Source organism: Thermobia domestica, chromosome 8 (genome assembly GCF_964235325.1).
Source record: "Thermobia domestica chromosome 8, izTheDome1.hap1.1, whole genome shotgun sequence".
NCBI lineage: Eukaryota > Metazoa > Arthropoda > Insecta > Zygentoma > Lepismatidae > Thermobia > Thermobia domestica.
The window spans coordinates 3,959,783-3,973,980 of NC_137461.1; the positions used below are offsets into that span (position 1 = coordinate 3,959,783).

General features: G+C 36.1%; 1 protein-coding gene across 3 annotated transcripts in view; it reads right to left on the bottom strand.

The window, feature by feature from the left end:
* The window catches only part of slgA (proline dehydrogenase slgA), a 201,731-nt gene that overhangs the window by 32,134 nt on the left and 155,399 nt on the right, over positions 1-14,198 (bottom strand). For all 3 annotated transcript variants that reach the window (XM_081768011.1, XM_081768008.1, XM_081768010.1), the window contains 4 exons: positions 12,444-12,618; positions 10,174-10,284; positions 8,296-8,427; positions 4,052-4,251 (listed from right to left, as the gene is read on the bottom strand). In XM_081768011.1, the coding sequence (XP_081624137.1) occupies positions 4,052-4,251; positions 8,296-8,427; positions 10,174-10,284; positions 12,444-12,618 (618 nt within the window). The remainder of the gene's footprint in view (positions 1-4,051; positions 4,252-8,295; positions 8,428-10,173; positions 10,285-12,443; positions 12,619-14,198) is intronic.

Below are 14,198 nucleotides of genomic sequence, written 5' to 3' on the forward strand. Positions count from 1 at the left end.
CCAAGGAGTAGAGACAGAACATGAAATTACTGTGCTTGAGATCCTTTAGAATTTCCAGTTTGTCTTCCTCTGTGATTATTTGCTTCCTTTTATAAGTTTACTGTTTTATTTGTAGATTAAGGGGACAGACTACTAAATAATTTTCAAAAGCTAACAATTTTTCTTTTGCCAGTTTTTCATAAATGAAAAGAGATAATGAAATGTAACTTACCTCAATAATAGATAATGTTATTCTACACCCGAAAATACGAATCTGAAGAATTTTCAGTGTTGCCATCCATAGAAATTACAGTGTGACCAGAATTTGAATTACCCAAAAATCTAGGTTATGGCAGCGACTAGAAAAATGAACTCAACGGCAATTAATGACTTATCATACTGTCTATGTTCCTTCTTAATTACTTTTTAAATAATATTTGAATTTTAATTCTACTGCTTATTAAAAATTATTTATTTTGTACTCTTTATTACAAAATAAATACAATTATTATTTAAAAAAGTAGTTAACAAGGAACACAAACAACATGATAAGTCATCAATTGTCGTGAGTTCATTTTTCTAGTCGCTGCCATAATCTAGATTTTTGGGTAATTCAAATTCTGGTCACACTGTAATTTCCATGCATGGCAACACTGAAAATTCTTCAGATTCGTATTTTCGGGTGTAGAATAACATTATCTATTATTGAGGTAAGTTACATTTCATTATCTCTTCATTTACGAAAAACTGACAAAAGAAAAATTGTCAGCTTTTTAAAAATATTTAGTAGTCTGCCCTCTTAAACATTAGATCCTAGTGCCCTTTGTTTGTTTGTATGTCCTAGTACTGGGAATGTTGCCTCACAGTCCCCAATAGTATTACAGCTACCGAGTGCCTGCATAATGCCGTACAAAAGTTTGTGAATCTTTTTGATAGAAAGTCATTTCTCATTATAGTGGTACGTCTAGGCAGGCTCGAGCCACGATTTTTTCTTTGTAAATTCTAATTATACGGTTACCTGAAACAAGAAGTTTCCCAAATCTGTTCTGCCACGATGTTAAACCTAAAGTACTGCATCTGCACTATTGACATCAATATCCCAGATGACTTGTTACGACACACAATCATAGTCATACGTCTTGCAAATAAAAATCACAAAAATATACACACTGTTGAACAAGACTGCACTTATTTAATATAAAAAATACATTTACACGTGACGTTTCGATCTTCTAGCCAAGATCCTTATCAGACGTACACTCAAATGTACACTCATATAAATGTGTTTTTATATTAAATAAGTGCACTCTTGTTCAGCAGTGTTTATTTTTCTGACTTGTTACGACGAATAATCGAGGACTTCCAACGCAACATAAAAAATACACGGTATGATCAAAAAGTACAGTGAATGTAGTTGCACAATGCCATCTATTGATGTTGTATCTATTTTAACTAGTAACCCCGGTAGCCTAAACTTTTGGTACAGTCAGTCAGTGTTGAGTTTGAATGAGTTGTGACATGTTAGTTGGCTTCCAGAGGCAGAAGAGAAAGGACGTGTTAAGAGTGTAAGCTACAAAAGAAGCATACGAAATATCGAAGTCAGTGTATGGCGATGAAGCGACTGTTTACAAGTGATATAAGCGATTCAAATGCGGCAACGAGCCGGTTGAAAACTAACAACAATCGAGACGTCCTTCCATATGAAAAACAGATGGAAACGTGTGAAAAAGAGGCACAAATGATTTGTTCAAACAGGGGAATGACTATTCGAGAGCTTTCCGAACAATTAAACATCTCGTATGAGTCCGTGAAAAGTATTTTAACCGCCGATTAAATGGGCAAATGGCTTCCTTCTTCACTATGAAAACGGGCCTTGCTACAACTTGCTTTTGATCTGCAAGTTTTGGGCCGAAAAAAAAAAAATCCTCTGTCCACATTTGCTGTGCTCTCCAGATATAGCACCATGCGACTTCCGGCTCTTCCGTAAAATTAAAATCGTGCTTAAAGAAACACGTTTTGCTACTATTCCTGACATTGAGAAGGCCACGACAAAGCAGCTGAACGCCCTTCCAGTCATGGGTTCAACGTTGGGATAAGTGCATTGCTAGCCAAGGACAGTACTTTGAAAGAGATCAAATCAAATTATATGTAAGCTTATTACCTTGTTTCCAATAAAACTATTCAGTTTTTTTTATTACTATTATTATTTTATTTTAATCATCACACCTCATATATTGCACAGCGGGGTAGCCATTGACATAAATTGTGTCTAAACACAGAAGAGTAAATGACACCCTTTTGTATAATTCGATACTAAGATTAATCAATAAAAATAATAATGAAACTTTATATTATGATATGAACAATGTCGCACGCAGTGTAAGAGTATTTCCAAATTGGTGAAGACAGCATGCATTTCTGGTATTACTTCTAGGAGAGAGTTCATAGAACTTTATTCTAATGAAAATGAAACAAGTTTTACGTCCTACGATTATCTCCTTTAGACTAAAGGAGGCGACTGTTTACTGAAAGCGAGTAAAATAATTCGTGAACTGAGAATGTGGATGGAAACGGGAGAATCTCCACAAAAACTCATGGCCTGGGTCCGAACTTTTATTCTAACTTTATGAAAACTCGACAACATCAGCTCTACACTGTCCAACACAAAATAAAGACTCACTATAAACACGCTGTATAGGTCAGGTAATTACGTTACTTTACTACTAACTACTTATGGTTGCTCAAAGTTGAGCGCTTATCTCTGTTTTTACACGACTCTGCTTCGATCTCAGGCAATTTGTGTACAACAGATTATTTTTCTGATTTTTGTCTCCACTTCTTCGATTTTCTTATTCCATCACTTAGTTTATCACCATGCACTTGTATTCATCATCCGTATTCATTAGTCTGTATAGTTAATCGTAGCCAAGAATTCATTCAATTTCATGGGGGAATGAAGGAGAGTGAAGATACACTTGAATGAAGGAGAAACCAATAGTGTGGAGATTGGAAGAGGAGTAAGACAAGAATGTAAGTACGTCACCCCAATTATTCAACATTTACAGTGAATATTTAATGAAGGAAGCATTAATGGGAATTGGAGATTTCACAATTGGAGGGCAGGTATAGAGATGATACGGTTATTATAGTTAGAACCGGAAAAGGACTACAGGACATGATTGACAAAATAGATGATACTGGGAAACTATATGGAATAGAAATAAACATCGGAAAGTCGAAAGTCATAAGAATATCTCGTGGAAACGCGCCCATGCGGGTCGGAGTAGAACAAAGAGAACTAAGAGGTCGATAATTTCAAGTACCTGGAAAGTATTTTGACGAGAGACTCTTACCGCACCACAGAGATCAGGTCAAGAATTAGCATAGTCAAAGAAGCATTCAACAAGAAAAGATCACTCTTAACTAGCAGGCTCAATATTGGTCTTATCAAGAGTTGGTCAAAAGCTATATATATGGACCATTGGACTATATAGTTCAAAGACTTGGACATTACGGAAGTTAAAGAAATATTTAGAGAGCTTCGAAATGTAGTGTTGGAGAAAAATGAAGATAAAACGGATAGGGAGAGAGAGAGAGAGAGTATCAAACGAAGATGTTTTAAAACAGATACGAGAGAAGAGAAGAGGATACTTCTACCTAGCATTCTTCATATGAAGGCCAATTGGATTGGACATATCTTACGAAGAAATTATCATCATCTTCATACCGCCATAGAAGGAAAGCGAGGAACAAGAACACAACTAGATGATAATGAACAACAGAATAAGAGAGAATTTGTGAAATATACAAAAGAATTACAAAATTAATATAGGAGAAATCAGTTTGAATTTCTTGATCACTCAGGTAGCAAACCGAAATAAGTTTGCTAAAAAATTCCTAAATGCTATTAAAAAAAAATTTAAAAAGTAAGAAATTCCAAAGTTTCAGTTAATCCCTGTTGTTGATTCTTATTAGAAATCCCTCCAAATCAAAATTGAATTGCAACAGAGATGTCTACAATACAAATAGAAACGATTAGTGAAGACCAACCATAGAATCAACTGAGACCTACTTGGTAATGGCGAACCGAACGGTGTCTTCATTGTGACTTGCCACCATAATGGCAATTCGCTTCATGTCCTTTCCATCGTCCTTCAATTCCTTCATTCGTCGCAAGCATTCTGTCAGCGTCTTGTGGTACATCTCAGAGGTAGCCTCAAAAGATGGGTTGGTGGGATCTTCATAGCCTAGGGCAGCAGCTCGAGCTCTTTCCTATGTAAAACAAAATAACCATCTTAGCCTCATATACTAGACTCATCAAGATTATATTAATCCTACTTTTATTTTCCTCATCAATCAATCAATCAATCAATAAATCAATCAATAAATAAATCAATAAATCAATCAAGCAATCAATCAATCAATCAATAAATCAATAAATCAATAAATAAATAAATAAATAAATAAATAAATAAATAATAGTAATACAGAAAAAGAACTTGACGCACATTTCATGTATAATTAAGAGCCATAAGCCTTAGCTGTAATATCTACAAATAAATATTTCAATGCCTATTAGGCTATTTTGACTTGTTTCACATGAAAAAATTTGCAAGCAGAAAGTAAGTACGGTACATACAAATATTCTAACTATTGTTTGTTTAAAATTTAATACTCTCTTTTGGTTTCTTTAACGTCCCACGATTATGCCTGGGTGGCTAAGGGAAACGGGACGGGACCTACTGATTATAGTGGAATCCGAACCACTTTTTTCGTTCAACTGTACCCCCATCAGGAATCTAACCCGGGACCACGCGCACCAAAGGCAAGCGTGCTAGTCACTAAGCCAAACGGGGGTCGAACACTTTAAGTTACAGTTGCTACACCTACAGAAATATTTTAATGGTAGGACACTGGTGAAGTGACCGCACATCTATACTGAAAACCATGGAGTATAGATCAAAGAATTGCTTTACTTTTTGCATTTACTGCGATGCTGATTTCCCGATTTACAAAATACATAAGAAACCAATTTCATAGCTTTTTTTTTTTTTTTTTTTTTAATCGACCTGTAAAGTATTAAGATGTAAGATTTTTAATTCTTACAAATTGTTATTTAATAATATAGCTTCCCCCCTCCCCTTAGATGCTCTGTTGTTGGAAACTGTCATCTCAAGTCGATTGAAAGATAAGACTTACTTCATCAGCTCAAACGTGACTTTACACGGATATAATATTGTCTTTACCATTATAAATTTCGTGTCAGCAGTAGTTTGATCTTTGATTTTGCGCATGTTCGTTAGATGGGGCCTCATGGCAGGCATATACTTCAAACATCAGTTGGAACATGGGGTCCTTCCGGAAACATTAGTCACTCGTCGAAGTACAAGGTGTCATCAGATTTATGTGAACGGTGCTAATGTTATGCAACGGCAACTACTATGAATTCAATGAACTAAGGTTGCCAATTAGACCCGGTGATGAGTTGGTTATCATCCTACTGATGAGGACTATTTATTGGACAATAGGGCAGGGTGGGGACTAGCGAAAACAATTAGCATCCGACCAAGCAACGCCAAGAGTTATGACTTGTTGCAGCGCCACTAGTAGATACTAGGTCATTGAGAACGCACCTACATAACAGATTCAGAATCAGCGGTGAAGTTCAATATGGCTCCTTATCGTTCAGGCAATTGACACCGACTTCTACGTCAGCATAGATGCCTTGGGTACCTTTGGAACGAATGCAGAGACGAAGTCAAAAACTAATCTTACTAAAGCAATACTGTCGTTTGTAAGTGTTCTCAAGTTAAACAGATTTACGCAATCTTGTTATTTTCCTTATTTAAACCAATCTCGTATTGCATATAATGGAGAAAATTTATATAATTTGTATTGCCATAATTTATAAAATTAAACAAAAAAAAAAAAACTACAATATTATTAATGTAGGTAGGGGGTGGGGTGGAGAGGGAATGTTCAAAGATTAAACATATAGCAATGGATAGATCTTATCCAGATAAAAGAAAGTTTTGCGTGGTTGTAAAAGTTTATGCGAAGTTTTCGAGAAAAACTACTTTGCCCCAAAGCAGAACGTTTCTTAATTTTCTGCCACGACTTACGAAAAATTCAAAAAATTTCTGCAAGCATTTTAGTAATGGCATAGTAAAATTTTCAATCGCATAAAAAAAAAAGTTTCTACAATTATATTTTTCTAAACTTTTTTTGTTTTACTTATAGGCTTTTTATTTACGGAGAAATGTACAGGGAGCTTATAGGGCTGTATAATAACTGAATAAGTAACCAATCAAGAAATCCCAATATATATTTACTCAAAAAGAATTACAGGAACTTACTTGGTGTTCACTTTTTTTTACATCTTGAAACCTGAATCATTTAAGTCTCCTTGAAACCTTCTTACAACTTTGAATATCATCTCTGTAGACATTAATTTGTCTCCAGAAATAGGCTTGAAATGGTTTAGGTATTGATTATCATACTTCTGACATAAAGCTATTTTCAAACATTTCCTGCTTCCCTTGCAGGTGGTCCATTTATCTGGATGTAAGCCAACATATCTGTTATGCCAATCTCTTCAAACGAAAAATCACTGGCTGCAGGACGGTTAGTCGTAAGACCGCCGGCTTTCTCAAATCGTCCTGAGGTAGCCATTTTCTAAGTACTAAGAATCACGATATAACCACGACGGCAGTTCTACTAAGGAATGTGCAATGGCTCAGCTGAAATCCAGCCACCAGACTGCTGTCTGATAGGGTCTGGACTCTGCTGCAAGCGACTGTTCGTATCGCTTAATCTTCCCTTTCGCGCCTCTCAAGTTTATCGGTGTATTATCATAAATGTTGTTGAGTTTTATTTATGGAGAAGAAACTCTGCAACCGTAATTTTTATTTACAGAGTAGACAATATTTCTGAGGCAGTAATTTTTGTCTAGAGGTTAGCCAATCTTTCTGCAGCCCGTAATTTCTTTCTGCGACAGTGTTGCACCGTCGCCTGTTGATCTGCTTTGGAGCTACTTTGTAACCGTAAAAACTGATCGTGTACGAGAACAATGCTACTTATTGATTGGTTAGATTAGAATTTAGCGTCCTTTTTAGCAGAGAGGCTGTATGAGACGAGGATCTCCAGCTTAACGTGGGATTCGAACCATATGAGCTTCTACCGGGTACATCCTAACTGTGATACACATACTCTTTATGCATATACAGTACTACTTATAAATAAAGATTTAAAAAAACAATGAAAAAATATAAATATGTAGAATACAAAATGAAAATCCGCAAGTTACTCAGAATAAAATATGCTGGAAACTTCCATCTAAAACTTGGTTTCGATGTCAATCTCAATACCTGACGTAACAGCCAATAAACTTTATTTTACGTTACAAGACTTCTCCAACTTCCAAGAGTTCCAAGAGTACCAAGAGTATCTTCCTAGTTTTCATTGTATTTCGTTCATCAAACTACTAATATTGTAAAGAATAACAGATTACTTTGTTGTTTCAATAATATCGTTAATGTTTCAAGTCCCCTACGTCAATTTGGTGTTTAAATGTAAACGTGTTGCGGTATTAATTGCTCCGTTGTCTACACTTTGACGTAAAGCCAGTAGCAAAAATTCATAGTACCCTCTATACGTTCTCATGTTAATAATTTTAAAAAGGAAAAAATGTATTTGAGTATATTTTTTTAATAATTCGCAATAATTACATATAGCTGCAATTGAGTACACGTAATCTAAGAATTAACACTTATCCTGTTAACTTTGAGAACTACAACAAAATACGTTAATGTATTTCGGGGAATAAACTTCTGTTCATCTTCAGAATGAAAATGCGGTGGGTTATATGAAAGGACACAGAAGGATTGTCAAAATTGACGTAACTATAATATATCGGAGTAAAATATAGTAAAAATATATCAACGTGCTTAGTTATGTGATTTGTTGGAAATTAAATCCTTCAGTTTTACGTCCCACGATTATGCTGTTTAGGCTAAAGGAGATTGTGATGATGATGAATGAAGAAACTGAGAGGAAACCGAAGAACCCTGAAAAACTCCACGCACACGGTGTTAGTCCGTCACAAAGCCAATTGATGCGAGTTGGGATCGAACCAGAGACTCCACACACCAGAAATGAATGCTCTATTACTGAGCCACCACAGCTTCTTGGTGTGATGTGTTTGGAAAAGACAAGGTAAGCCTTTATAGTTATACAGATAAATGTATTCCCTCTACATTGATTACACCACTATTTTGCTATGTACGTTAAATAGACTAAGGAATTTGCCATTCTGACCTGTTCTAGATAGGCTCCTCGCACCAGCTTAGCTCCAAAGTAGAAGTTCTGTCTCGAGGCTTGCTCCAAGTCGATCACTACGTTGTTAAAAGTCTCCCTCAAGTAGCACTGGTAGGTATTAAAGATTAAACACTAGAAAAAGAGAAGAAAAGATGTAAATGTCAACATGAACATCACACATAAGGAAGTTTAATGTAGTTCTTATATATTATAACAATGGAGTAATCTGAAATTACGAGGAAGTATTCTTGGCTTTAACTCATCCGTATATGATCAAAGAAAGCTTATAAAAAGGTCCTAATAACAAGGAAAACTTAATATTTATCATAAAAGTATTTGAATTCATGTCAGAGAGAAAGAGAGAAAAAGAGAGATAAAGAAGAAAGAGAAAGAAAAGAGGAAGAAGAAAGAGAAAGAAAAGAGGAAGAGAGAGGAGAGGAAGAAGAAAGAGAAAGAAGAGAGGAAGAAGAAAGAGAAAGAAGAGAGGAAGAGAGAGAAAAGAGAGAAAGAAGAGAGGAATAGAGAGAAAGAAGAGAGGAATAGAGAGAAAGAAGAGAGGAATAGAGAGAAAGAAGAGAGGAATAGAGAGAAAAAAGAGAGGAATAGAGAGAAAAAAGAGAGGAATAGAGAGAAAAAAGAGAGGAATAGAGAGAAAAAGAAGAGAGGAAGAGAGAAAAAGAAGAGAGGAAGAGAGAAAAAGAAGAGAGGAAGAGAGAAAAAGAAGAGAGGAAGAGAGAAAAAGAAGAGAGGAAGAGAGAAAAAGAAGAGAGGAAGAGAGAAAAAGAAGAGAGGAAGAGAGAAAAAGAAGAGAGGAAGAGAGAAAAAGAAGAGAGGAACAGGGAAAAATAGGAAGAGAAAAAAGAGAACTTAACAGGAAACTTGTCTTGTATTTTATAAGTATACTTGTAGAAATTATAGTACGTCTGTCCAGTACAAGACATATGGAAGATGTCTCAGTTTCTTATTCAATTCTACAGTTGAAAAAACTGACTAGATGCAAGTAGAAGCCTCATTAACTGAAATATCGTTAAAGATGAAAACCCGCAATATTGAGGTAAACAAAAACAGTTGCGTAAATGTATGTTACCGTTAATATTTTAATACTACCATAAGTTTATTCGTATTTTACACAAAATCACAAATAGATCTACACTAAATGAACGCACTGCCATCTTACAAGAATTATTCATTGATCTGTACGGAATCTAAGATCATGATGCTCTGTGCAAATAGATCATGCGCAGATAGTATTAGGGAAATGTTTGAGGAAGTGATACTACATCTCTTTTCCCGTGATGGGATTGGTGCTTGCCCTTCTTTGTAGATCGGTACCTAGCTCTCTAAACCGACCTACGTTTGCTCAGATGTTAGCAGGGAGTGCTCGTTGGAAGTGTATGCCACAAAAACTCAAAGAACCTATCACAAGTAGGATAATGGGATATGCCCATTTCGCGAAGCCCATCTTTCAGTTCTATCTACTAGTGGAGGAAACTTAACTAATGAACGAGAATCTATCGGCATATATGCAATCCCGGTGCCCGGGCATTAAGGCAAACACCCTCTCCTTTTGGTGCCACGGGCACCGCAAGGTATCGAATCTCACGGTATGATCATAGAACGGCAGAGTCCAACTCGCTGCTGGAAACTCTTGGTAACCAGGAGGACCTAAGACCCAGCCCTGCCTATCCCACAGTCTTTCAAAATACTGTGGTAAGGTCCAACGTACGTTCTTTCTAGACCCAATGATACGTATTTGTAGCAAATTTGAATTTTCTTCTACAGGCGATGTGGAGTCAGATAAAAATAGTCTTCTTCAATTATCATATAACACCACGATCCGAACGTAAAACTATCTCAAGGAGGGAATTAGAAACTTACCTTATCCTTGTTATATTTGCGCATCATTTCGAGCGTCAGTCTATTGATAGCAGGCTGAAAATAAGTTTGTTCTGCATCAACCATTACACGACAATCCATATCTTGGGCTGCCTGAAAAACGAATTAAGACTTATTAAATATTATGTAGCAAAATGAATGCAATTTAGATAAACAATACAAAGCACGCCATTCAACATCGCCTGAAGAACAGGATGAACATAAAAATAGACGTGCCGAATGTTTTCCTGTATAATACTACCAAATGCAATAGTTATTGAACTCTATATACCTCGCTGCTGATGTCCCATTAAATTTTAACCAGTCAATCTATCTTCATATACTGGATATCCCAAAAGTCAGGATTCAACCTTTTCTCTGAGAAAATTTATATTGTATGGATCCCTACCTTTCAGCGTGTATTATTACTTTAAGCACATATCATAATTGTAAAATACGTGCTATTGTTTATAACGCAAACGATACGGAAGAAAACAGGAAGACACGAAACCGACGAGGTGGAATCCGAAGATGGGCGAATCGCTCAGAAATCTCCTATAAAAGACCAGGAGAGGACCAATTATCAGTTGAACACTCATCACTTAACCTACAACACCCGCTCCTGAGGTCGCATTGGACAAAGGAGTTTTCCTACCTACATAATTTCCGGTAGCTGCAATGGGCGAAGGAGATTCCTAATCACAACCCACCTCCGGAGGCTGCTTTGGACAAAGAAGGATCCCTATAAAACGTCTCCCATACTTGTGGAGATTCCTTTATAAAACTCTGGAGGCTGCATTGGGCAAATGGGTTACCCGTACATACGGTACCTATTTTGATTTTACATGTGCTGTGGTCTAATACTGAAACACTTATTTTTGTATCTTTACAAAGTTTCTTTGTAATTATTCCATAGAGATTATTTTTATGATAAAATTGGGGAAGGGCTAATACCAAAAGACATTACAGTATTTAAAACTTGAACCTGTATTCCATTAACTGAGAAGCTTACACTAAGAGAATTCGATTATTGGCGTCGCTTGAAGGGTACACTGGAAGTATCTAAGAAAAATGAAAAAGAGAAGATGAAGTAATACACGTATTGTTTAAAAGATCTTTATACCACAAACCTTTTCGTTCAACTACAAGGTCTATATATAAAATCGCGAACAAGTAAATTCCAGAATCTCATTAAGTAAATCAGAATCCACGCTCAGTATTTTCTGATAGGATTAATAAAGGACTAACTTCCGAAACCCGTATATTTTGAGCTAATCAAACTAAATCAGAGCCTTGCCCGAGCTGTGTACGGAAGATAACTAATAATAATAATAAAAAAAGGGGGTTGTGACCATCAGGTCGGCCACTCAACTCACTTATTGGACAAACTGTATATTTTCGTAACTTTTAATTATTATTTAAAATTAGTATTTCATTCAAGTAAAAAAATATTCTTTGTTCGTTCTGGACGTTTTATAACAGCAGAGAAACCACTTTTCTTCTTTTGCACATAGGTGTGCTCTGAACCAGGTTATCAACTGTTTCTTTAGAGATTATTCCACGAGCCCACGAGCCAATACCCAAGTGAGACGTAGGTAGCAGGGTCAAGTAATATCTTATTTGAAAGGTCTTTGTGAAGCAAATATTTTGACAGCTACGTCAACTGTATTTGGGTTTAATCCAAACAGACAAGCAAACTTCAGAAAGAGACCTACAGGTATCTACGACAGAATCGTCAAATGATCCGGGTGAAATTTGGAGCTACGAAAATGTGATAACTACAAATAGAACCTTTTGGGAAGAAAGAAAAAAAACGAAAATTTTTAGTTTTATGTCCCACGATTACGCCGCGTAGGCTAAAGGAGACGACGATTAGAAATGAATGAAATCATGGAATGAATAAAGTGGGAGGAAACGGGAGAACCCCGAGTAAACCCACGCACACAGTGTTTGTCCACCACAAAGTTCACTTGGCGCAAGCTGGGATCGAACTAAGGACCCCACGCACTAGAGGCTTACGCTCTACCACTGAGCTACTGCGGCTCCCCTAAAACCTCCAGAAATGTAAACACACAGAAAAGTAATAAAAATAAGTACTTTAAATTGCGTTACGGAAAAAAAAAAGATTCTCTGTACAGTTTGTACAGTTCTTACTATCTTTTTCAACAGGGTTTGGTCACTCACAAACACTTAAATACTAAATCCTTTTCAACAGTAAATGCATACAGAAAAATAGTTAAGCCCTTAAGAAGGTAAACTAATGATTCCGATACCTTAAAAATGGTGTTGCAACGGCGGATCATGTTTCGGAACATCTCTTCCTCTTTTGGTGTCAGCTGCGTGATCAATCGCACCATCTTTCCTGTTTTCAGATCAGGGATTCGGAATGTGTCACTGAGTTGAGCATTTTCATCGATGATTCCGCTCCACGGGAACAAGTGAATCACACTGAAACGAAAAAAAAAAAAAACAGTAAATAAATATAACTCATATTAAGCCTCATAAGACAAACTAAAGAGTATTACAGTGGTCAACTTATTCCAATTTCCTTTATGAATTAAAATTGCTACTCACTTTTTTTTTTCAATCTCTTGGGAAAAAAAAAAAAACAGCGTTTCTCTTCCACTCTGCTTGAAAAGTAAGAGTTATTTGTTCAAATACCAAAGCAAAATTCGTAGAAGTATGGCCAGGAGGGTTTCCTTTAAGGTAGAACTATTTTACGTTTTAAGTGTCGTGCATTACTAATAACTACTAAAATAATTGTAATGTGTGATAGGTACCAGAAAATTCAGTGTAAGAAACCCCAGTGCAAAATCTCTCCTCCACTGACTTCTATCCTTAACCTACTGGATCCAGTTTCTACTTTGAATTCCTATTTCTGTGAGATCCATCTTAATATTGTCCTCCCATCTGCTCCTAGATCTTCCTAATGGTTGTTTTCCGATTGGTCTTCCAGTTAAGACTTCGAAAGGTTTCTACTTTCTTCCATCCTGGCTACATGATCTGCCCACCTGAGCCTCATAGATTTCATGACCCTAACAATGTTTGGGTCATGTAAACCGTGTAAGTTATGTAGTTTTTCTTATACACATAGCTGATAATTTCTAGATCTCTTTCAAAGGGAGATAGGTGGAATAATTAATATAGTTCGCACTGAATGATTTGCTGTGCCAAGTTTATGTTTAATCCTTCTTGGACTAGTCTCCAACAATATTTAGGAACTTAAAAGTGCTTTCTGACTTTGAGGGTTTCATTATCAGAATATTATTTTATTCTTGTTGTGTACGTTCTTAAATAAGCAGTTAAATACTTGGCACTGATTCAAATAGAGCTGAAGTCTATAGCATTTTTTAGGAGATAAGAAACATTTCCTCTATGGAGGACACGAAAGAGTTCCTACAGTTAATTTTCACATATTAGTACATACTCTCATGCTTCAATAAGCTTGATCACTATATGAGCGAGATGCAGATTCAACTATGCAGTTCTAATTCTTCGATTATTCTTTTTCAACTGCTGGCCCTTCGCGTAGCAATGTGAATTTGTCTACGTAGTTTCATCCTTTGTTTTTTGCGATCTCTACTACTTCCTGAGAAACCTGAGCGATCTCCCTATAACTATGACTGTTACGAACTGCTCAGTGTTTTACAGATTAATACGCACGCAAGAAACCAGCAACACATTCTCGGAGCTTATGAGCAATGGAGCTATTGATTTGATTAATTTAACAACATTTCATTCGTACATTAATTTAGCAAATAGCTATTAACTGTTACATTTCACTCAGTGTAAGTTTATTTGTAATATGGTAATGCTTCCTTTGGCTATTCTGATCTCCTTAAAATAAAATGAAATCCTCAAGTCGCCGCTACGATATGACAAAGCAAAGCCCCCACCAATTCTACCTTGTACATACCAAATTCAGTCAGGTACGTAGGCATCAACTTACCTACGAGATGTTTTTATATTCCAGTTTTTTTTAGACAGGATACTACCATTAATCTGTTTGTGTTGGATTACAAGAAGGT